This window comes from Apostichopus japonicus, chromosome 13 (genome assembly GCF_037975245.1).
Source record: "Apostichopus japonicus isolate 1M-3 chromosome 13, ASM3797524v1, whole genome shotgun sequence".
Classification (NCBI taxonomy): domain Eukaryota; kingdom Metazoa; phylum Echinodermata; class Holothuroidea; order Aspidochirotida; family Stichopodidae; genus Apostichopus; species Apostichopus japonicus.
In genome coordinates this window covers 1,670,469-1,695,752 of record NC_092573.1, presented here as the reverse complement: position 1 = coordinate 1,695,752, position 25,284 = coordinate 1,670,469, and the positions used below count along the sequence as shown (strand labels likewise).

Genomic DNA, 25,284 nt, shown 5'->3' with positions numbered 1-25,284 from the left:
TATAACATATGTATATTCAAATGCACTTTACATGATGAAGAATAAAACAAAAATAAGTAGAATTAAAAAACAAAACAAATCAAGTTAAATTAAGTTAATAAAAATAGTGAATAAAAGAATATAATAAATACACTGATAAACAGTAAAACAAATATATAACAAGAAAACAATTAACAAAATAATAATACATAAAATTAATTCAGATATTATAAGCTTTGCAGTATAAATGAGTCTTAAGTTTGGAGATGTTAACATTTGATGCAGATTAATTTTGACTTAAAAGTTCACTTGAAGCAATTTCATCTTAAGTGTTTATCCTTTTTTATATTTTTTTATATGGTCTTTACTTGGAAAGGAGGTGCCACAAAATATGAATACACCAATTTTATCAGTATTTTGTGACCTTTTTTCCATCCAAGTAGTGCAATTTGGAACCAAACCCAACGTTTGTCTCTTTTCATTTGACAGGTAAAAACAAAGATGGCTCTTCATGAGTCATTCATGCTTCTAGATATGACAGCTGCCTTCCTACTCACATCACAGATCGGTCCAAACCACCATCTTCTCTTGGAGACCATTACTAATAACATATTTTCAATTGCACACCAACTATCAACATCAGGGGAAGGAATACTGTCGGTGTTGACCCTTATCAGTAAATTGGCAACTCATGATATTACCCTCCTCCCAGATACAGCGTTACTGGATGTTAGCTGTCTCTTACTCGGTAGATGCAATCTACGCGAGCAGTCTATCCTTCTGAAGCTATGTGAGTTTATTCAATTTACTTCCATCAAGCAACTGGATTTGAAAAGAATAATGTTAAACTCTGTTTCATCCTTTACAAGTCATTTTAAAATGTAACATTTGCTTGCTATGTGTATGATTTTTATTGAACCACAGTGTGTGCAAAAGGGGAAGCACCCCAACCCCCTTAGGGGAAATGGTTCAATCAGGGGTTTTCGTGTACTCAGCTGGGGCAGAATTATACCACTGCTACTGGTGTACACCCCCTTTTCAACCTCATACAAAAATTCATGTGTATTTATATGCACAACCTTACATTCAGAACTAATTAGAGACCTAATTTATAGTCTAAATATACCTCATTTGACTCTATAGTTTCATTCTTTTCAGTTGGAAGACCCCAACATACCCTTGAAAGGGAGTTGTCTTCAATGACAAGGGCCATACCCCTCCTACAGTATATGAAATCCTTCATTCGTCCCTAGCCCTTCCATCAGCTCAGCGCCTACCTAACTCAGTCCATTAAAATACTCTTGAACAGTGATTTTGAATATACATATAATAAATTAAAATTTACGCAATTTCAACTGGGGGGAAGTTCAACTACTTTTGTTAAAGAATTTTCACACTTGATGTGTTTGTGGTGTAACCCCTCCCTCCATTTGAGACACTCCTCATTAAACTTGCTACTCGTTGTAATGTCAGAAAACATTTGTAAAATCTTACTAGAGTCACTTAAATTTTCAAAATAAACATTAGTCCAAAATCAAGACCCTGTATCACATTTTCATAGCAGCAGTCATAAGCCTACCTTGCATATAAACATCTGGGCTGAATTTGTTTAAAGATATAAGCTTGTGGGGTTAATTAACAGCTAATGGCACCATACGGGGTGAGAAGAACATTTCATTTAACACAGAACGTTAGGTTACAAAACATGGCTGAATCTGCAGGGAAGAAGTACAAGAAGGGACTTTGTATTTGCAACCTAATGTTATGCTTTGAGCATATCTAGAGTCACAGACTTTTCATTCTTTTATCATGCCAGTGGCTTTTCTAAAGAAATATCAACAGTCCTTCTGATATAGGCCTACAATGTTTTGGAACGTTTTTTTTTCTCACAGATGTTTCACTTGTCTGTTTCTGCTTCCATAACTCATGTCTTCAGAAGTTCTACTGGCATGAACCTGTCCAAGAGTTTTCAGAATTCTCCACAATTCCTTCTCCTTAATCACATACTGTTTGCTGCTCGGCAAAAGTGGAATTTATTATCCTAATTGCACACAGGTTGCTAACTTTATCAGTTGTTATATTTACTAGTTTATCCATTTTGTTTACTCCAGTGGATGACATGCTGTCCAGGCAATCAGGGTCAAGTTTAGTAATAGTTGCAACAGTCCTGCCACTTCTTCAAACCTTGTCCAGTCAGCAGAGCTCAGTTACCATGGATACAAAGCTGTTAGTATCCAATCAGAGGAAAGCTTCACAGATGATATATAAGATATCAAAACTGGACATTGTGGCAGATTGCAAACATGAAAGCAAGGATCAAGTGAGTCTGGACAAGAAAATATTTATATCCACATTTGTCTTCAAAATGTAAGAAAATGCATATCAAGAGACTACATCAGTGTTTTATATGTGTTGTTGGGGTGATCAAGTCAAGGAAAAATTGTAACTTGAGAAATGTATTGTGCATGTAAAAGACTACAAATGTTTTCCTATTGTGTTAGCAAACTGAACTTTGAGTTTCCAAAGGGCAAATATCCAGTTTGTGAATTCAATGGAAATGCCACCAGCACTGAATGGCGTTTCACTGTTGAGTCACATTTCAAAATTTTCATAAATCAGTCTGTTTGGCTTGATGCCTCTATAAAGCATGAACCTCCCTTTTGTGATTGAAAATAGAAACTTATTTACTTTAAGGAATGGATATACCACAGCTGTTTACCACCGAACGGTACGGTGGTCCTCAATCGACATAAAGAGCCACTGAATTATTATGTAGCAGCAAATGTGCCTCTTTTTTAATTGTGCAGCGTTTTAACTAACTTCTCATGTTGAGAAACAAACTCAAACTTGAGAGCACCATAAACATTGTCGTTTGTTGAGTTAATCAAGGTTTCAGAAACAGTGCTAAAAGATCTCCATTTATGTTTATATTCCTGATTGGTCAGTTACCCTCATAAAGCTAATCGAATTATGATATGCATGTTATTTTGAAACCTCGATATTTTTTTACCTTTTTTACTTTTTGTACATCATTTTTATTCAGGAGAGGAGGGAATCTGGTTGTTCATGTCTTCCTCATTACTGCACACTGCATTACCTTCATCAGTTACTGGATTCGTTTAAAGATCCATCAAAGATTGATGTCTGGTTGAGTTCAACGAGAGATAATCTGACCTTGTATCCCAAGAATAGCTTAAAGATTCCTGCACACTTGCTGCTCGCTGCGGCCGCCATCTTCCTTCAGTCAACGGGATCTACTGAATTACCCCTCCAGGTTCTTTTGGACATGGTTGAAAGAGACCACGCTAAGGTGGGGGCCGAGTACTTGCGTTGTGGAAGTAAATTTCCGGAATATCTGAATCTCTTTATTTTGCATTTTGGTGAAGATGCTAGACCAGTGAGACATGTGTACATGGTTTCTTGAATGGGTTTGTTGCAAACCATGATGAAACCAGTTTATAAAGGCCTCCCTCCCCTGATAACAGGACATTTCATATGTCACTGAAATAGGTTGGTTGAGGTGAAAGGGTCTATAAAAATCTTGGTCAAATAATATTTTCTATTAGTAGAGAATAAAGCCTTTTTACTAATAGCTCTTTGTAAGAGCTAGGCTATGAAGCACCTGATAGTTGATATCTTGCTCCTTGTAGTTGCCTATTACCATGGTAGTAGTTCTGTTGCACATGTGAGTCCCTCATATACTTGATACAGTTGCTTTAGTACCACCCTGACAAGGTGCCCTGATCAAAACCCTCTATATTGTATTTAAAATTGTCCAATTGTGCAGTGGTTATATATGTTGTGTCCATGTATTTGGTTAATTTTGGTTTGCAAATTGGCAAAAATGCACCTGTCCGTTCTTTTATTTTGAAACAAAAGTTTGTACGCCACAGCTGCAGTTTGAATGAAGGTATTCACCACCACCCCCCCCCCCTCTCCAGTATTTAAGAAAGTAACCACATTCTTGGGCCACACGCTAGTAGAATTGAGAACTGGCATTTTTATCCATGTTTATCCTCAATCATTAAAAAAAACAGGATTTAAGTTTTATACATGACTTCCTCACTTTTGGATTCCTTAGACTATTTTCAACACTTTTGTTGGCATTGTAATTCTGTATATTCGTGCTTACAGGCTATGTTTTTATCGGCTTCAACTTTGGTTCAGATGCAAAGATAGGTCATTACCCTGAATGTAAATTATTCTGAGAAATGAAAATGAATAGAATCGACAGCATATTACCATTTCTAGTCTTTGCAGCATTGTAGTGAAAATGGTAGATGATATTTTTACTTAAATGAACAGTAACGATGATTTATATATATTTTTCTCTGATTCTCCGAATAGGCTACACTTGTGCTCTCACTGTTCCTGTACAAATTCTCTCAGAAACATCTTACTCCAGCTCTAACTAAGCAACTCTTGTTTGCTATGCCAGAGTTGGCTCATCATAAGTATGCCCTCTCACCAATTCTCAAAGTGGTGCAGTCACTGGCCAGTACTCCGGCTCTCTCGGCTGTAGGGATGAGGCTAGCTCTAAAATTGTGGATAAAACAGGTACAGTTTTCATAAAATTCTCTTTGTGCCAAGAGCAGGAATATATTATACTTAGCCATTTGTAGACCTATACAGTACAACAAAAATCTGGTGACTGGTGTTGATGTTACATGCAGAAGAGGGATGGAAGAGGGTTCAATCTAACAAGGTTGGAGAGTACAAACTTCTGGGGTGGGGGGGGGCGGTGTAATGGGAATGTGACTGATTTCAGGAAGCAAACCGCAAAATCTCCTCAAAACATCTTGACAAAATATGCCCTCCGGATTCTGTACCACAGATTCCAGTATTTGAATAGTATTTCAACAAAAGACCACTTTAACTATCATTTTACTCAAAATTTGTGAAAAGAGCACCTTTGAAGTGTGTTTACGAAATTGGGTGTAACATACACGCATCATTGGGTCCAATGTCCCTGGTTATAGCTGACGTTCTTACCTTGCTTTGTTGCAAGTACGACGGCCAGAAGATAAAAATATCAGGCCCCTCAATCTTTACAAATTAATGTACACAGGATTCTAGCAGTAGGTAATAAATGTTATCAATATTAATAGCTCTTCTCTTTTTCAAATATTTTACATTACTGAATTGTGATGTCTTATCTCAGTACAAACTAAGTATTATCAATCAAATTTTTTTTTTTTTTTCTTCACATTGGCCGAGGTTGAAAAATGTCTGGATTTATCAGAATTTTTTTTCCCTTTTCACATTTCTGCTTGAAGGAAAGATGTTTTCCTCAACTTCAGACTTTGTTGTCAAGAACAGGCAAATTGGTGGTTGGTTCCTCGAGTGTGTGTGACGAGTATTCAATCTCGAGGGTAGCTACCGTCAGAGATATTTGTATAACCAGGTGAGTAGCAAGACTCAGTTTAATGGGTTATCTAAAATCCACTCACTGTAACTCTTGCAAATTTCAAAGAGATACACTGTTAAATATTAAAACCTCCTTTCATATAGTGATAACTTTTCTGATTATTCCGGTCATCACCAATGAGCAACGAGTAAAACCTTCTGTTCTAGTCGAAACACTATTTTAAAGGGTAACTTTGTGTGCAAATCAGCAGAAAAAGTAGGGGGAAAAGGTGAAATTTTGTTACTTATTGGGACGTTCAGTGATTGAGAAATGGTAGATGCGGGTGTCCAAATTTTTAAAGTGGGTGTCCTACCTTTTTGGGGCAACATGATGCCAATTGTGAAGTGATCGCCCCTCACGGTAAGGGTCAAGGGGCCTGCCTTAAGGGAGCTTGTGTGGGTTAAGGGGGCAACGCCCTCTGAGAAACTTTGCATTTTTGAGGTATTGGCGGGAAAATGCAGGCTGTTTAGTTAGTCAATACGAGATTTGATTGGTAAACTCAGGGAAAGTCGGAAACAAAAAAAAATCAAAACAATATTGACATCGTTGTCTTATTTGTGTAACTCTGTATATTTGCCAACTCAGTACTGAAAACTTGGGAAAAACTTTGCACTGCTTCATATATATGTTGTAAGCCGTGCAGGGAAAAATAGTCGGTCATTTTTCGAAACCGGCTGTGCAAAAGACGACTGGACGAGTGGCTGCCTACACCCCTGCATGGTAGTAGGCATGGACAACTAAATCATTGTAAGGGTCCTAGACTGGTCAGCCAAAGTAAGGTGGGATATACATGATGGTTTTGTTGTGGGGTGTATATTTTGTATGTGTATTTTGTATGTATGTTTGGTTGTGGAAGACTATGTCTTTTTTAGGTGCTAAGACTTTCAAAGATAAAAATGTGATATTATATTGAGGTAATCTGTTTTTTTCTTTGTGTATGGAAGGCCTCACCAGCATGGAGCAGAACTGATACCAACCCTCTCAAAGATCTTGAACGACTGTACAAAACCATCAGAAGCGACTGAGGCCGCCTTGGCTATGGATGCTTTGAAGCGCCTTTCCGAGGCTGAGGTTGTAGATATCAGAACGATATGGATGGTTCTTGCACCTAAACTCAGTCAAGATCGAAGGTACTGGCATTAACTTTATTTTGGACTACAATGTCTCACATGAAACAAGAAGTTTTAAGACATTTTCCTGCCAGATTTAGAAACCGCTGTGAAGATTGCTTATTATTATAGTATAAGCATGTAATGTTTAAGCAGGATCCAGGAATTTTAAAAAGGAGTGGATGTGACCCCTGGGTCATTGAAAACCAACTCCCATGTTAGGGTGGGGGGGGGTTAGAGTCCTCCCACAGGAAATAACTAACATTTTAGATGTTAAAAATGGTGCATTTCTGAGGCACCTCTATGTGATAAATGAAGTCTACAATTATGTCTACACACAAGGTTATGCTAATTGTTACTTTTGAATTTTATGTTGGGTTTAAAAAGGAATGGCAGGGGGGGGGGGTTATCCACCTTGCCCTGGATCTGTGGCTGATTGTTTTTAAATATGTCACAATTTTCAAAGTCCTTTTTCATCCTGTAATAATAAGCTAATCGTTGGTGAGTAGAAAAGATACTGAAAACTTTTCTTCATGCCATGGGTGCCGCAATGACTTTCTGTTTAGGAAGAGCCTGTATATGGATAATGGTAATGGATGGTGTTGTCTGGACTAGACAGCCATCCTACAATAGCAGACAGACTGTTGCATACACACATACAATTTACGTGTGCATTTGTCAGTGCCTAGAGTAGTAAGACTGAGCGTACCAACTTAAAGTTCTATGTCACTGCACACAGTAAGTATTTGTCTTGGTGTCTGCATTTAGCCATTTGTTTGTTTCTTTTGTTCAGGGTGTACAGGCCTGGCTTCAGTAGAATAAATTACTTCTCGGTTTAAACATAAGTTGCATTTTTTTGTTGCGGGATTTTACAGACTGGCTTTTGTGATAATTCTACACTTGATGTTGCCATCTTTTTGTCATTGTTAAATGTGTTTGCTTAATTCTGTTGCATTTTTCTTTTTCCTGTCGTTGAATGAGCTATTGTGATTGCTTTATCTTTTTATTGTATTCAGTTGAGGTGAGTCTAATGTAAGATTCTTTGTTATCTCCACTTGTGACCTCTGCTTGGTAGATGACCCCTGACTGCTGGCATTCACTGTTAAAGGAGCAGTTGTGTTTTGTTCTGCAGTTGCATTTTCCTTCTTCTTTTGTGCTAGTGTCCTTTTCTTCTCTCTCTCTCTTTGTTTATTTTCTTTCTGTTATCCCCCTGGATAATGGTTTTCATGTTTGGCATGCAACTGTATGAGATTTTGTCACATCTTTTATGGAGGGGGTGGGTTTTTGGGAAACAATTGTCGACGATCTGTAGGAATTTTTGGCCTATATTGGTCTTCATGTTTTTATCGTAGGGTGGGTTCTACTAGGTGATATTTTGCTGTATGTTTCTTCTTGGTTTTTATTTGTTCGTACATATGGTTGTAATCGTATCCGCTATCGTTCAATGCCCTTTGACATGTGGGTTCAGCTACATTAAATTCTGCTTCTGATTAGGATATTTCCGACAGGCGCTGGTTAATGCCTTTTGGTATGTTTTTCAGTACCTGAGGGGGGATGTTAGGTTTGATGCTTATGTAGAGTGGGGTGTTGTTCGATTTCTAGTATGGTTTGTGGCTTGATGTGGACAGGTCTAGGTGCCATCCAGGTAGAGTGGGTTGTTGTTCGATTTCTAGTATGGTTTGTGGCTTGATGTGGACAGGTCTAGGTGCCATCCAGGTAGAGTGGGGTGTTGTTCGGTTTCTAGTATGGTTTGTGGCTTGATGTGGACAGGTCTATGGTGACGTCCAGGTAATCTACTGTTTTCTTGTTGGCTTCTGCTGTTATCTTTAGGTTGTTGTCCTAGAAAGTCTTACAGATTGTCTTTCTTTATATCTTAATTTCTTTTGGGAGTATCGTTGAAGATGCTGAGCCTATCGTCTCTGCAGAGGCCGATGTTGTTCCCGTATTTAGCTGTAAGGATAGATAGCATGTAGCAGACCACTAGTTAGCAGCATTCCGCACCATCTTGTCTCCCCATGGTGACGTCAAAAAGATTGTTAGTGCTCTTCTTTTGCCATTGTGTGTTACCACTTAATACAATAATGCGTCTGGCGTGAAGGATTATTTCAATTTCTTTCAAGTAGGGCTGTATCTCATCATTTTTTTATAGATTATGATCTTCAGTTTTCTGATATATATTCATAACAGGTCAAAGGTACAAGAGAGCATTTGTAATCTGTTATCATCGGTGCCAGAGCTTGCGGTGGAAACAGATGAATTTGAGGTAATTGTCAAACATCTCTGCCTCTCTTTCTAAGCACAGTGGATTTAATTAAGGTCTGTTTGGTCTCTTAAATTAAGCTCACTCCCCAGTCATAGCCTCATGTAGGCACTGCATGGCTTTGAATATGATGTTACCTGATAAATTGAGCCAATTAGGAATTCTGTCAGTCTATGGTGTCTCTCGATTCAAGTAAAGTTGTTTTATTTACCCCAATGTTTAATCAGATGCAGGGTCCCATTTATATCCAAATCAGGTGACATGCATTTTGTCATTGCTCTCACAAACCTTCTTTTTTTCCCATCTTATGGACTTACTCCCTGTCAGCCAACATTAGCTGCACTGGAATTCCCATCCCGTTCACATTCAGTGTTGTAATTCTCTATGATCCTTTGAGAAAAAGTCAGGCACTATTTAATTTATAACCGTTAACTGTTAGCTGAAATTACACGTTTCTCTACTACATTACATCAAGAAACCGTCAAAAGGTGGCTTCTGATATCTTGGAATCCTTTCTGCCTTAAATCTGCAGGAGTTTCGCGAGCATGCTGTGACTTTGCTGTGGCAACGGACGCAACATTCTAACCCTGGGGTTATCAATGCCGCATATTCAGCTTTGGCAGAATTTGAAAGCGAAGAATTTTATTTACAGGATTTGCCAGAGCAGGTGATTATAGTCCCATTTGGATTGACCGCTTGATATTAAGATGTTTGTAACTCCAATATTGTTTCTGTAAATAATTGGCTTTCCCTGTGTCTGTCAAATAGAGGCATTTTATGTTTTACATTTGTGGAAGTGTTTTGAACGGGAGGGTCACTTAAAAGCTTTTGATTTGCATTGATCACAAATGTCAGGTGATATCAGAAGTCAAAGGTCAGGAAGCTGAAGTTGACAAATCTGAGGAGCAGGAGACAGAGGAAGAAGAAGAAGCAGAGGATGTTCCTGGTTATTGCTTCATCTCACTTCTCAAGATGTTACCGGAAGCATCTAGGAATGGTGAGTTTACTCATCTTTTAAAAGCCTAGGCTCTCAACCTCTTTTCCATGTTGATACAAATAAGAAATGTGCACCAATCCCCTGACATATAGAGTAACACCATTGACTATATCCCCACTATGGTTTAGGCAAGAGGTAAGGAGAATTTTGGTTTTCTTTGATTGAGATGACACCCTCAGACCTGTTCTGTCTTGATAGGGTATATAATCCAGTAAAATATCGGCAGACCCATTTGGCTTTGACAGACTCCAGTTATTCCTCAGACCTCCTGTGAACTTCTTTGCCGTCAACCTCAATGTCCACCCCCCCCCCCTCCTCTCCCTCTAATTTTTTACAGACACCCTAGGAGGTGGAAAAGCCCAGAATGAAGAGATGGTTGTATAGAAACACTGCTCACCCACTAGTGCAGTCACCTGTTTTTGATGAGTGTGAATGTACAAATGAAACTTATTGGTCCAATTTCCAGCTTAGTAACTCCATATCACCTTGCTGGCTTGCATTGCTGAAATGTTGAACTTAACGTCATTCCGGGTAAAGTATATCTTGACGTAATCACTGAGGTCACAAAAGATCACATACCAATATCTGCTTTTGATGTCATTAAGAGTTTAAATGCTTATAATACCTTGAAAAAATATGATTTCACAGTTAAAACATGTTTGTATGTTGGTCAACTTAGTCAAGTATAACCGTTTAATCAAGTCGCTGTCAGAATAAACTATAAGGAAACAGGAAGACAAGTGTAATGTAAATTCAAGACAAGCTCAACAGTTTTGAAGAAATTCATTCAAAGTTTTGTCCGTTCCAGTTGACAGTTGTGTACATAGATCCATCCTAGCATTTGAATCATTGTCAAGAGAGGATAAATGTTGCTGTGGACGATATTTATACGTTTACACTTTGCAACGATTAATAATTTATGTCCTCCTGAACATCCCTTTTTTTATATTCCCTGTACCGGTCGTGGCAAGACGCAAAAAGACGGATGGTTTCGAACAAGAAGTAAAGTCACCTCAATTTATTAGCTCCGCACTTGTTTTATGACTATAACTCCCGTAAAACTATCGAAAATACAAAAATAGAAAACTTACAGTACTAAATACAACATTTTTATAATTTGTTTTTTGGCATAAATAAAACTACACAAACTTCACTATTGCACAAACATGAACCATCAAATACACATGAAGAAAGCATTTAACTTATAATATATAAACACCAAAATACCTCTTTAGCCCTTTAATGTCTAGAACTTCCAGCAACCACTATCACCAACTGCTTACGTGGCATTACTTTCCATTGGCTTCGCATGGATCTCAGATCTTAATATATAAATTATGTGTTCTGGCTAAACGCAACCAATGCCAGTGGTCCCTTTTCCGTGTGCGCCCAATATATAACAAAGGACATTGAAAAGGACCTATTACATAACATAAATCACGAGGGTTCAACAAGCCAATCACGCAAGGTACTCGTTTAAACATGAGCAAATAATTATGCAGCTGAATCTTAACAATTTGAGGTATGGTCAAACAAAGTTACCAAATGTTATATAACAGACAACAATTCGAAAAAACGCAAAATACATTTCACTACATTCCCTTTTTTCTTCTAAAGGTTTCCAGAGTTTACTCTCCTCCCTGATTCAGCAGGAGTTGGCTACCATTCCAAGACACCTAAACTTTACCATTACAAAGAAAGAAGCCCAGAGCTCATCCCTACTGGAAAAATTGGTTGATATCATTCCGTCCATAATCTACGGCAAATATGAAACAAACAAACAGCCAGGACTTAAACCTACTCTAGCAGGTAGATACTTTCTAGTTTGGTTGTTTGTTTATTTATGTTTTTTAATTTTCTAATTTGTTAATAAATTTCACTGTCCAGTTTTCCCTTGATTCATTGGCTTATGGGTAGATATTGTTTAGATAAGTGTTGTTTTCCGATCATAATAAACAAATGGATATATTTTTTGCCCATTTCACTATCTCCAGATATACTTTCAGTCAGTTGTGCAGCTAACACAGGCATTGACAAGTACATGTCAGTTAATAACTCTTAGCTTATTATTATTCTTATTATTGTTCTTAACTCTTATATTAGCTTATATACACTTTGGATGTATCTTTATGAAGTTTTGGAGTCTTTTAGATAAATGAACATTTACGACGTCAGTTTACTTCTTATCTCACCAACTGTGTCATGCTGTGTTTTCAGGGATGTGTTTTTTGTTGTTGAAAGAATAATCTTGCAAAAGGTATACCCAAAGGTTGAAATTGAATAGGGCTTGTCAGTTCTTAAACTTTTTGATCATTAGGATTTGCTGAAAGAATCAAACAAATTGGGACTTTACTTGCTTTATTTCACAATGTATTCTTTCCTATGTGTTAGTGGCTCTTCTGCTCTGCTACCAACCAAAGATTGACAAGTCCCGAGGCAAGCAAGGAAAGCGACACTTACTCAGTCAAGAACAACTCTTTCTGAACATGTTACGAATCATCTTGAATGAGGTAGGAAACATTATGTGGACGATAAATAGACAGGTCGTGTTTTTACCTGGTGACAACAACATTTCATCAGAAAGCTATATCAACTGCATTATAAACAGAAAAACAAAGTGACTAGGATGTAGTGTAAAACTGGTGAAAGAGAGAGAAATGAAAGGATCTGGCAAAATAACTTCTTACGTTTTATGGTTTCTTATGAGGAGCGCTTGATTTTTTTACGCATCCCAATACATCTCTGGAGACAAGATTTCTGCACTAATTAATTGTACTCATGGTTTGAGTGATAATCAATACCACTGTATCATGTTGTAAAATTACTTTTATTAAAAGGACAATTTTTTTCTTTTTTCTTTTTCTATTTTCACTTTATTAATGCAGATCTTGGCTGAGAAGTCGATCATGTGACAATTGTAGCTTACTGTAGTGGCCTTATTTCATGTCCATGTATACAAGCCAAAATACTCTTATTTTGTGTACTTTGTCATAAAATCAAATTAATTTCACGACTGCTTGCATGATGCTTGTGTGATGATGTCTCTGTATAGTTATCCAAGCTACTGCAGGTGCTGAAAGTGTCCTCTGTCAGAATGCATACATACGATTATAACCAATATTTACATATTTGTGGTGTTTATTTGTGATAAATGTCAAATATTTGACATTTGACTGTAATGATCTTCCTTATATTATTATTTTCAGATTCCCCTCTCGTGTTTCACAGGAGATCCATTCTGTCTATTGCTGCTTCCGTCTGCCTGGACCTCATTTATGGCGAAAGTCTTCCGTGCCACTATTGATGTGAGTACTGTCTTAGCATCATCACCATGTGATAAGGTTGTTACCAGACTCTTAGACAAAGACTCAGAAACAAAGACACTCTTAACTCATATTTTACTATAACGAATCTCGGGATAGATACTTTCATATTTTGCTGGAGAAACTTCTTTTTTTTTGTCATTCTGACAATATGTAACAGAGAACTACACAAGTTGGTAAAAACTAATACAATCCTCATTGGCATAGAAGCAAACCAAGATTTAATAGTATCCTTCAAAGAGAAGTTTCACTAGTTTATCTTTGTGGCTCCAGTTATTATCATTATTCTCTTTTTACTATGTGGCTCCAGTTATGATCATTATTTTCTTTGTACTATATAACTTTAGGCAATGATTGCTCAAGCTGCCCCTCAAGGTCAGAACAGTAATGAAGATGAGGTGCCAGAAGTGGAGATGATTGTCTGGCTCAAAGCTAGGGATAAATTATGTGACCAGCTGAAAAACGTTGCTAGGTAAGTTTATGAATATGCATGAGTAGTATAATACATTACATCTGTAATGTTACCATCTAACTTAATAGCAAAAGAATAGCCAGGATTGATCCTTGTTTGTATTCATATTATAAAAAAAATGAATTATTTATTATTTTTTTCTTTTATTTTTTATGTCACTTGTGAGTATTTTCGCTGAATAAATAAAGAAGCCTGTGAACAGTAACAATTAAGAAAAAAATTATGACCTTTGACCTATTGAGTATTGACTATATTTTCTGACATTGCATTCTTCTGCATATCCATTTGACAGAGATAATACTTCAGCAAATCCCAACTGTTTACTTGCTTTGGCTGGGCTTGCCGTGGTGTCAACTCAACATTACTTGAGCCTCGGTGCAGATGCTGGTAAATTGGTAACGTTAGCACCAGAATCTGTGAGTCATCAGAGATGGCTTGCCATGGTTGTCGAATCCCTGCTGTTAGTTTTAGATAGCTCTTATAAAACAAACCAGAGAATCTTCAGCTGGTGTCAGAAGGTAAGTGAGTGATTTTACTTATCGTACAGAGGAATGTACGACTAAATGATGTAACCAAAGATCCTAAAATGGAACCATGACTAGCAAGATGCAATTTTTGCACTCTTTTGTGATACAGTGTTGGAAAAAAAAACTTGTTTTTGTGACTTAGTAACCTCCTCTTTGGTGCGTCAAGGGAATCGGTATTGTATGCACTACTTTGTTCGCAGGAGGGTGATGTCCAACCGAGACTCCTTCTGAACTCGGTTTGGCTGATAATGTCAGAGACAACTTTCCCAACATCTAACCATGTTCAAATTCTTAATGGTTACTACTTATCAGCCATCAAAAATGTTTTTCATTCTCTGAGTCAGATGAGAAAGCGTCTCTTAACTTGAAGGGGTACATGGTTGTGCTTAATTTCGATACAGGTGATGTTAAATGAAGTACTTGAAACGATGCTAAACTCAAATACACAACAGATTTTTCCATCTTTGTTTTCAATATTGCTCGACTCTTTTGCTGTTGATAATTCTTTGTATACTTTCTACGAAATGCATTGCAGGATTACACACTGTATACCTATGTGTTTACTTCATTAACATATTTGCATAATTTACCATTCTATTGTTCCTTTGCTTTATTTCTCTTGCAGGGCTTTAGACATGAATCCAAAAGTTCCAAACTGGTGGCAGCGTTGGGATTATCACAGATTGCACCAATGTTGATTGCTGTCGATGCGAATCTTATTGATAAAATCATTAAAGCGATCTGTTCATTCATCGGGATTGAGACAGCCCCCTCTGACAGAGAAGCCATTGATAATTGTTCTATGCTACCTGGTGTCGCTATGGGCCTGTTACTGAATAAACTATCTGAAGAGAAATATGTGGAAGTGATCGGAGATGAGGTAATGTGGCTAATAACACAGTTCTAATAATGAAGGAAAAATACAAAAAAAAGTGTCAAGATTCAGTCGAGAGTGTTAGAAGTGAATAGTCCATTCGACGACCATTTTTGTAGGTCAGACTGATATCGTCTATAAGTATTCAGTTTGAAAATTTTACATAGACTTGATTTTCCTTGTCACACCTTCTCCCTCTTAGAGCCCAAATCCTGCTAATGGGTTTATACCATATAATACTGTTATGATATTTTTCCAGATATTTATACAATTGATTTGTACCAACAGGCCCTGGCAAGGATTGTCACTTCTTTAGATCAGCTTGAAAAGCTTGCTTTTGCCAAGGATAAGCACAGCTCTGGTGCCATGTTGGGACTGGGAATGGCATTATCAGCGATGGCAGCAGATAGCTCCCTTCATGTAGGTTCGCAAGTTACTAAAGTGCTAGCCAGACTGAGGGCAGCAATACAAGGAGAGGATATCGTTCACCTTCATTGTACAGTAAGTTTCAATACAATGCGTGCATGTACAGATTTGATGATTAGACTGAAGCATGCAATATGGAGATTAACAACAGAAATATGTTCCTCATTTGGGAATCTTTTTAAATTATATTTCAAGCACACATTTCTTTTAGTAGCTATTCATACATTATTAAAACAGAAAATGGATTTAATTAACCAGACAGGAATGGAAATTTGGTGGTTATGTGTTTTCTGGGTGCATGGTGTCATTAGTGGGGATTCGAGATTCAATCCAGAGGCAACCCCACGTGTCATCTTCCTTTCGAAAGGCAAACATTTTCATGAGAGGATCTGATAGTAGTTTTGAGGTGTTTTGTTAGCATTTCCTTCTGTATTTGTTATTGTTTTTACATTTTATCTTTATAGTAAATATAATTATATCTTTATTGATATGGATGACATCACATTGTCATAGGTTTGTGCATAAGGTAGCTTTGGGGTAATGGAGTACTATTTTTTGTTGTGTGAGTCTGTTTTCAATCAAATGGTTTTCATTAATGACATTGTCAAACAAACGTTTATGGTGACATGATTTATATTATTTGAGATGTTCATGTATATTTCTTGATCTTCGTGTTAGGTTTTCGGTCTGACAATAGCGATGTTGACAGCTTCCGGTTTCGACAGCAACATAGTAACTTCTACAGAAGCTGAATCAATCGTGACGGAACTGGTGAAATTATCGAGGGAGGTAAGAAAGGAAATTGTTATTTGTGGAAGCTAAAGCCATAATGCCTGACATTTTCATCATCAGGAAGATGTACTAGTATATGCTTTTATATGCTTTCATATCGAAAGCGGCACACATGTTAGGCTCCTACTTAACATTTCATTCCATTTGTGTTTCTGGTCTTCTTCTAGTTAGATGTGTAAACAGACTTATAGAGAGTATGTACTACTTGCATAGTTCCCTGTACTGGTACTCAGCTTTTTAGATTTGTACTCGTACTTGTACTCCAGGCATATTTTAATAGAAGCGCAGGAACTAGTGCAAAATAATGTACTCACACTCGTGGTAAGAGCTTTGTACTCACAACACATACCTTACTTACAAGAGAACTTCTACCTTTGCTTACACTCACGTTGTTCTACTCGTGGTTACTAATCTGTGTGTATAGGACACTATAGTGAACGATAACGAATATATCTACAGGATAAAAAACAGATCAGGAATAAGTTAATTTAACCAGGGTGTGTCTTATAGTTAAAATGGCAATACTCTGGTGTACTCTGCATCAGGTATTGCATATTAGCCAACTTTGTTAGACATCTGCTGTGAAAGTGTTCTAGGTATTTGCTTAGTGTTGATATTTGTTTGAAAAGTAACAATATCTTGTTAAGCTCATGTTCTCTTTTTCCATATTTTCACCCTTTTTTTTACATTTTCATTATTGTGGTGGTAGTGTGCTCTTTATTTGTGTGTGGTAGAATGCTATTTAGGCAGCTGCTGTGGCAATACTGACCTTTGACCTATCTTGTATTTACAGCATACAGGTGTGAGATCCAGTGTAGGACTTCTTGGTCACAGTTTATGTGTAGCTGCTCATCCCACCGCCGACACCATCATCATGTCAAGTGTGAGAGAATGGAAAGCAACGTTAAATAGCAATGTAAGTAGCACTTACTGATTGATACTGTAGAGGGAAAGTTGTTACTTTTTTTCTTCTAGTCTAGATATTTTTCTTGCAAAATAGTGCGATTGGAGTAAGTATGTGGTAGTTGACATGCCTGTAAACTAATCATTCCATGAAAAAAAACGTGACAGCTCTAAATACTAAATGCTTAGTATCTATTTGGGTTTTGAAACTCTTTTCAGTGTTCATAACTCATGAATTTATAACCATATTTGAAGAAATATAGCATAAACTTTCAGTTGGTTTTATCTTCCATTTTATTTTCCTTATTATTATTATTCATTTTTCTTGTAACATTTTTTTTTGGTCATACTTTGTACCTTTGTTATACTTTGTCAGTTTGTATTTGGGGATACCTCACTTACAAGTTCTTATGAACTTTTCAAGGATCCCCACAACCATATACTTTGTATGTATATACTTGAATTATGTTAAATGTTGATAACGTTGATGGTTGAAATATAGTTGAACAAACAAACAAAACATTGTGAGATCCTCCTGTTCACTGCAGAACTGTTTGTTTTCTAGGATTCTTCTACAGAGCAACAGGTCGATGCTATCGATGGGCTTGTGGGCTTCATTTCAGGACTAGGTCCATTATTCAGTCCCAGTGGGACTGCTAACTTCAAGACTGAAGCAGAACAAGAAATGGTCCAGATAATCAAACTCACTGAGCAGGTACAACCTATTATGATTGCTTACTGGTAATGTCCTTTATTCTTATCTGGTTATTATAACCTCTATCATTTACTCAGATTAGGGGTTCTCAATAGGTGGTCCATGGGCCAATATGTGGTCCACAATGTATTCAATCCAGCTGCAGCAAATATCAACCCTGTAGGCCTTACTACGCTTGACTATTTTTGACTAGGTATAGTGAGGTTTGATTTTCTGGCCTTTTTGCTTCATCCAATGTTTATCAATCTTGGAAAAATTAATTGGAACCCTAGACTAAGAGGCAGTGAATCTGGTGTATACATATCGGTATAAATAATTGTATTTTTGTATCATACGCTTAAGTTTTGTCAGATATAAATAATGAAAGAAGAACAGGATGAGTCTACGATAATTGATATCATTTGATCTATTAGTTCACTACTAAACCTTAATGGAGCAAAGCATGACTGCTTAAGATCGCATTTTTGATGAACTCCATGGAAAGTGAAATTTGAAGGTTAAAGTCATTATTTCCAAATTTCATGTCTGTTTTTGTGAGTTTGTATAAAACGTTAACTTTGTTAATGTCTTTCACTGAATGTCAAAAGTCTTATTAGTGAGACAAGGAAGCTCAGAGTGGAAGGGTTTACTAATCTTGTTTGGGATGTAACAATGTTCTGCATGATATTGTTTTTTTTCCACTTCTTTAGCTATATTTTTAATCTGTCTGATATATGATATATATAGGATATCTTTATTGTTTGATATAGTCGTTGTTGTTTACTTGTGTCTGCATTCCTTCTGTTTCTACAGCTCGTTGTAGAATGTCAGGATCTGAGGTTGCAAGCTCCATTACTGGTAGGGTTAGGAACGTTCTCCTTCGTCAAGTCATGCTCACAACGCCATAAAGGAGCAGGTACATTTACTTTACAGATAACTTTATTAAAAAATATATCAGTTTGATTTGTGATAGTGCTGTGGGCAGTTAAGAGCAGACTGGGGCATAAATTGCCAACTAAGCTGTTGTCCAGTTGGTCGAATGGGGACCTTGAAACCAGACGAAATCAGCAAACCCCCCCCCCCCCCCGCCAAGATAAGAGTTTAGATGAGGATACTGTGGTTAAGTCATGAATCTAAGGCTGTAAACAAGATTTCTTGATAATTATTACAACTTGTGAAGTAGATAAACATTGACAGTTAGACCTGACGTGTTGGAGACGTGTTGGAATATCGTTACTGATGTGTGTACTGAGCCTGCACTCAGCAGCAGCAGCTGGTTAACCAGTAAGAGTATCATGATGGATTGAACCTGCCATGTATTGTTGTTTCAATGCAGAACGAACATCTATCTGGCACGTAAAACAATCTACCCACTTTAATTGTCGTGAGTGTTCTATTCTGATCATTTGGCCTAAAAACCAAAGGCTTGATTCAGCGGTTAGAGTGTCCGCCTCACAATCCTTAGGTTCCAGGATCATAATTCCAGGAGCCAGATTCTCTTGACATAATCAAACATCGCTGCAGTGCAGTGGTGATTTGCAGAGTCTCCGTGCATTTGGTATTTCTGGTTTGTGAACTTGGGAAAGGGTATTGTTTCTGTTCTTCACTTGGTTTCGAAACAACTTTGTTTGTCATGGCTACACTGCAGGGATGTCAAATTGGGTGCCTTTGCCTACCTCAGTACTTGAGGCCGTGGTCAGATGCTGGGGTATAAACTCTCGTCCGTCAGATGGGGATGTTAAATGGATGTCCCGGGAGCAGGATTGGGAGTGAATTCACACCCCTGCCTTGTTATCCTCTGAACACTTATCGAAAAGAGAAGGCTTGAAATTAGCCGGTGTTCGATCTAAAACGGATAGGGTCTCATATAACCTACTGTAAGGCTTCCTGAACCTTGGGTCTCTAAACTAATTACACCTGACGGTGTGCATCAGACAAAATGAGTTATTTCATTTTCCCTCCTAGTCGACAATAGCAACTGTTGGTGTAAGGTTCCAATGACTGTTCCCAGAAATATGTGTCAATGTGAGAGAGACTACAGAGATTCGACCTAACTGTCAATCAAGCAAATGTAATGAACTCGTAGTTTCTCAGTAAACATTTTGCATGGAAGCAGACCTACTAATTACACTCAAACAAAGCTAGGTAGCAAGTAACTAAAAGATGGTGATCCCCCTCACAAGAGACATTTGATGCCATGGTTACCACTGACTATGTAGGGACTGATATACCCCACTGAGCTTGAAGTTAACACTACATGTAGGTTATAGTGAGTTGGTAGAAGTTTTTGTTTTTTTGTTACCTGATAAAGTAAATGTTTGCAAGGTCGAGGCATTTCAAGACTAACTGTATTCCTTATGAAAAATGAAGGTAAGGACTCTTTCTTTGGTTGTAAATTTTTTATTTAATGTAGTTCTTCTTCTTTTACTACTTCAGTACCTGCTAACTATGAATACCTTTCTGAGGATAGTCTGCTTCGGGCCTGTGCTGAATTGTTACAAGACGGAGCTCAACGAGGACCAGAGGTGGTACCTTCGTGGCAGTTGGAAATTGTATGTGCTGCCCTCACTGGTAGTGGATCCAATTCTCTCCCACCAGTAAATTGGGCGATACTGATCGGGCCACTTTTGAGGCTACCATTCGGTGAGATGATTATTTAAACCTTGTCTATTTTCACCTTTAAGAAATCTTTGACTCTTCTTATCTTGATCATTTATATTAATTTAACTGATTGTTGTTAGTTTGTCCAGGAAGAATGAAAGTTGTTACTTTGTTGTTGTATAACTATAGAATGAGCTAGGTATGCCTTTCTTTTCTTTGCCTTAACAATCCATTCTGTAAGCTTTAAATCTGAGATACTGATTCTGAGTATACTGATTCCTGAGATAAGTATACTACTGCAAGGTATTCTGTTTCCATTGAAAGCAGTCACTGCATCTGGTTATTACGTTGAGGATCTTGACGAAAAGAGTATGCCGTACATAAACTTGAAATACCCATTTTCTATATAGTTCTATTTGAATCCTTGTCTAGGTTTCTTTTTGTATCTTTTGTTTTACATTTGTAAGGTCCACACATGCAGTACATGCCTGGTAGAGTTGGCACTCTCTCAGTGTCCATCTTCCCATAATGCATCACTCTTCCTGTCATGGAGATCATGAGTCATGGTTTCTTATCATATCTTTTGTTTTACATTTGTAAGGTCCACACATGCAGTACTGCCTGGTAGAGCTGGCACTCTCTCAGTGTCCATCTTCCCATAATGCATCACTCTCCCTGACATCATTGATATCAAAAGTCATGGTCTCTTTTTGTATCTTTTGTTTTACATTTGTAAGGTCCACACATGCAGTACTGCCTGGTAGAGCTGGCACTCTCTCAGTGTCCATCTTCCCATAATGCATCACTCTTCCTCTCATCATGGATATCAACAGCCTCTCTTTACAACAGTTTAGAAGTAGGTCAAGTAAATTGTGGTTATTTAGTCTATTCAATAAACCGTATGCATACTAGGTTAACTGTGACTTGGAGAGTGGTTTTCACCATCTGGTTCAGTATATGTGATCATCAAGATCAGGAGATGAGAGAGAATAAATAGCTGTTTTGTTAATGCATCGGTTAGAATGTCTAAACTCTTACTCTAATGCATAGATGTTTCCTATGTTTCTGCTGCTAAGTGGAGTTGTAAATGAATAATTTCATGTTGAGCTTGAGTTGAATCATTAGTAATATTCTTGACTAAAGTCATGTCACTAGCTGGAGTCACTCTAATTTATAGTGTTTTATCTGTATGTACTTTCTTCTATTGTATTATTTACATTCCCATTTTTTATTTTACTTTGTAATGCCTGTTTTCAATATGCTGTGAATTGATGAAAGTGGTGTATCCAGTATAAGCATGATTAAAGTCATAACATGTTCATTTTGACCTCCTTTTCTCTTCCATTACAGCCAAATCTTTCTATATTTGTCCAAATTTTTCAAAGCTTTGTGCTAGACAGCCTGATATGGGGAAAAGCTCCACAAACCCATACGAATCTCTTCTCATTTGAAATGTGTTGACTGAAGTCTTGAATTGTTAAACTACTGGCTCATAGCAGTGATAAAATCCCAGTCCTGTATGGATTTGATTGCTAGTTGTGTTTGCATCAGAAACTGGACTGTGTTTTCTCTTTTATTTTCATCCTCAAAATTCTCATATTTTGTATTCTTTATTTTCACTCTCATAAAAAGGTTTCTTCACAACATCTGCACATCGTTTGATCACAATGTATCTTAAATTTTTTTATTTTTTTAGGTAGAAACAAAACGTCTGTTGTTGCTTTCGCTGCCAGTTCTTGCTCAGCATCTTCCTGTAAACAAAGTGAAGAGTTTCCTCTTCAGTCTCGTTCTGCCGGAAGTTATTAGCAGAGATTCAGAGGTCTCCATCGTCACCCTCAGGGGTCTGCTGGGTGCTCTGAGGTTAACAGAGCCCCCTCAGTCAGTCATGCAGTTACTCCATGAATTCACAGAAAAGATGTTTGATAGCTTGACGGTAGAAAGTCTGGTAAGTTTCTTTAGTGTAAACATGTATTTAAACTCAGCCAAATCTATTTTGTGTATTATGTTAATAAGGTATGGGGTCACCTGCATGTTGTTTTGAACACATTTAAAGGTACAAGCTGTCTGCAAGTAAAACAAAATGTTCTTTGCAACCGTTTGCCAATGTATCTCAAAAAAATAGAAGAACTCTAGAGATGAGTTTGATGGTCAACATTTGGGAGGTCAGGATTTTTTTTTTTTGTCTCAGAAGGATCTAAATGTGTGAGGAAAGAACAAAGACAAACGTTTGATAGGAGATGAATTCCAAATGGTGTTGAAAGTGATCATTGATACTGAAAGGATATTCATAGTTGACTAGAAAATACAAAATATGACGACTGTAAGAATGAAATCATACTCTCTACGTACCTGTCCAATGATTTAACATTTTGTATTTTGAAATCCCTCCAGTATTTCTTGTTATATACAGACATGGAATAAGACAGAAAATAGAGAAATACAAAGTCAACAAAAGGATTAAATGAAAAGATGCTTTCCTGTTATTTGATCTTGGTTGTTCTCAGGTGAAACCATTTAGGAAACAGAAAAAATAATAATTGGATATTCAACTTCTAAAGTGAACTAACTGGAAAGACTGTGATTCGGTTCTTTTTAAAGATTCCTACAACTATCTTGTATTTAATTCTTTCCTGTTTCTAGGTGTAAAAGTGGCCTTGGTTGAACAGTGTTGTCATTTTTGGATTTCATGAATTTTTTAGTTGTTTTATATTTCAATTTTGTCAGGTTAACCCACAGTCTACCTTTAAGCTTCTTGCTGAGTGCCTTGTATACCTTCCCAGTGAAATGATTGATGTTGTTAGCCACCCTGCTCAGGAAGTAAGTATAGATAAAAGGAAATTTAGGTAACACTTATTACGTTAGTAATTACAGAAATGGTAGTGACTTTCAACAGGAATTGTAATTACAAAGTTTATGTTAAACTCCTTTATGAACACACACAAACCAATACTTATCCTGATAGCCTATGTCATACATCTCTGTCAATGCATCATGCAGAAACATTGTTGTGAGTAGGTACTTTTATCCTAAGATTTTGGTCTTTTTGGCAAAGAACGAACAAATTAGGGTAAACTCAAGGGTATCAGTGAAACGGCAGTACGAATGAAAGTTTGTTGTGTAAGCACAACAGAGGTATTATCAGATGTTGAAACTATGCTCCAACAGTCTATCTATTTAAAATATTCCTGGATTCTGATAAAAAGATATTTTTCGTGATTGCGCTAGCTTCGTGACACACGATTTTGGATTAGATGGTTTGTTTTTATTTTGTTTCCTTCATATAATTTTACATTTGTCAAAGTTGTCGGTTTCAAACAAAAAACATTTGCTCAAATGGCAGATACTCTTCACATTGATAATTTCTGGATAGGTTCCTAAATCCTAGAAGCACAGTACTAACTTTTTGTTTCTAAAATTATCTTGCAGGGTAACTTAGTGAAGTCAACACTTTTACGGTCCTACTTAATCGGATGTGGTAGGCAGTCAATGGCTTGGCTGAATGCCTGTATAGGTGAGAACATCATTGAAGGGAATATACACATGCAATGTTACACAATGATATTCCCACATGTCAGATAGAGTGGGGTGTATTTATCAGATTTTTGGTGCTAATACTTATGGTTTGCAGTGTTACGTGGAGCCTTCTGTGCTCTTGGTATTTCTGAATTGGGAATCTTGGTTTGGGTTCTGTCCTTTCAAGTTTAATCACCATGGTTGCAGAGGTGATGCATGGGGTACCTTCACCTCCCTCAGTATTGGAGAACGTGGTCAGGTGCTGGGGTACACCCGTCAAAACAGAGAGGGTTTGGTTATATATCTACCATTAACACACAACACTGTTAGTCCTTCAGGTTACTTCTGACATAAGTGTTGTTTATCAGTGGAAATATTATCCCCTATGATGGAATCTTTAGGTATGTTTGTTGCATAATATTCAATTTTCCTGCATGGTAGACATTGCATTTAGAGGCTTGTACAATTTCTTCTTCAGATGTAGGAATGAACATGTCCTCAGAGGAGAATCATGCCTGCCTCATCATATGTCTGAGCAGAGGTTTACTCCAATGTAGTACTCGGATTGAGGGCCAACCACAGACTAAGTACACATCAGTGGCTGCCAGAATGCAGTGGTTGGTGGAATTAATGGGACATAGTCACAATGTAGCGTCAGGAAAAACACAATTGAAAGAGGGAAGAACAGTGTCTCAAGTAAGTTTATCATCCCCTCCCTCCTCCCCCCCCCCTTCACTAGTCTCTTCCTCGCACCCATCATGATATTGCTTCATTTCTTTTCTTTTTATCTTTTCTTCACCCTTGTTCCCTTTTATATTTTTATTTTTCGTGTCTCCCGGTCACCACCAGATTGTCACTTGTCCACCTTTGTCTCATCACTTTCTTCATCAGTTAGTCTCGGTCTTCCTCTTTGTTCAGTGCTTCTCTCTTGCTTCTCTTATCCTTCTGTGAGTAAAGTGTGCATCTTTCTCTGCTATTTTACCCAGAGTTGTATTTACCAGCTTTGTTCTTGTGTTCATCTGTTTCGTCCCTCTCTGTATTGTTAAAGTGTAACTTTTTTTAATTCCTGCTATCACTTGTCAATGGTATCAATAAGTGACATCATTTCTATCACTTCTTGTCTTTACAGGCCACCAGATTTCTTTTTCGATTGTTCTGCTGTGTAGTAGCGGTGTGGTGCTGCCCCCAGTCACCCATTCTCCTAGGAGTAGCACCCTTCGGCCAGCTCCAAATACCCGATGATCCCAGACAGTGGCCTGAAGGTGACGATGAGGCAGCAGTTTCTTTCTGCTCCCACAAAGATGAGGATGCCATTGTCAGAGGCTGTGTTGACGTGGTGACTGATTCAGTGTTAAGTCTGTTGGAGACGACACCTTGGAGTCAGGTCACTGCAAAGGTAGTTATAAC

At 37.5% G+C, this 25,284-nt stretch overlaps 1 protein-coding gene across 2 annotated transcripts in view; it reads left to right on the top strand.

The window, feature by feature from the left end:
* Nucleotides 1-25,284, top strand: part of LOC139978993 (focadhesin-like) — a 32,636-nt gene that overhangs the window by 6,809 nt on the left and 543 nt on the right. Inside the window, exons 6-32 of one of the 2 annotated variants that reach the window (XM_071989632.1) lie at nucleotides 469-769; nucleotides 2,091-2,299; nucleotides 3,023-3,289; nucleotides 4,327-4,536; nucleotides 5,256-5,383; nucleotides 6,331-6,516; nucleotides 8,683-8,758; nucleotides 9,288-9,422; nucleotides 9,611-9,752; nucleotides 11,370-11,561; nucleotides 12,144-12,262; nucleotides 12,959-13,057; nucleotides 13,423-13,547; nucleotides 13,840-14,065; nucleotides 14,700-14,954; nucleotides 15,237-15,449; nucleotides 16,053-16,163; nucleotides 16,960-17,082; nucleotides 17,635-17,784; nucleotides 18,577-18,679; nucleotides 20,200-20,406; nucleotides 21,102-21,224; nucleotides 22,065-22,309; nucleotides 23,089-23,181; nucleotides 23,791-23,875; nucleotides 24,356-24,573; nucleotides 25,007-25,273. In XM_071989632.1, the coding sequence (XP_071845733.1) occupies nucleotides 469-769; nucleotides 2,091-2,299; nucleotides 3,023-3,289; nucleotides 4,327-4,536; nucleotides 5,256-5,383; nucleotides 6,331-6,516; nucleotides 8,683-8,758; nucleotides 9,288-9,422; nucleotides 9,611-9,752; nucleotides 11,370-11,561; nucleotides 12,144-12,262; nucleotides 12,959-13,057; nucleotides 13,423-13,547; nucleotides 13,840-14,065; nucleotides 14,700-14,954; nucleotides 15,237-15,449; nucleotides 16,053-16,163; nucleotides 16,960-17,082; nucleotides 17,635-17,784; nucleotides 18,577-18,679; nucleotides 20,200-20,406; nucleotides 21,102-21,224; nucleotides 22,065-22,309; nucleotides 23,089-23,181; nucleotides 23,791-23,875; nucleotides 24,356-24,573; nucleotides 25,007-25,273 (4,608 nt within the window). Of the gene's footprint in view, nucleotides 1-468; nucleotides 770-2,090; nucleotides 2,300-3,022; nucleotides 3,290-4,326; nucleotides 4,537-5,255; nucleotides 5,384-6,330; nucleotides 6,517-8,682; nucleotides 8,759-9,287; nucleotides 9,423-9,610; nucleotides 9,753-11,369; nucleotides 11,562-12,143; nucleotides 12,263-12,958; nucleotides 13,058-13,422; nucleotides 13,548-13,839; nucleotides 14,066-14,699; nucleotides 14,955-15,236; nucleotides 15,450-16,052; nucleotides 16,164-16,959; nucleotides 17,083-17,634; nucleotides 17,785-18,576; nucleotides 18,680-20,199; nucleotides 20,407-20,831; nucleotides 20,914-21,101; nucleotides 21,225-22,064; nucleotides 22,310-23,088; nucleotides 23,182-23,790; nucleotides 23,876-24,355; nucleotides 24,574-25,006; nucleotides 25,274-25,284 lie in introns of those variants that run through there. The other variant, XM_071989633.1, reaches the window with a different exon arrangement.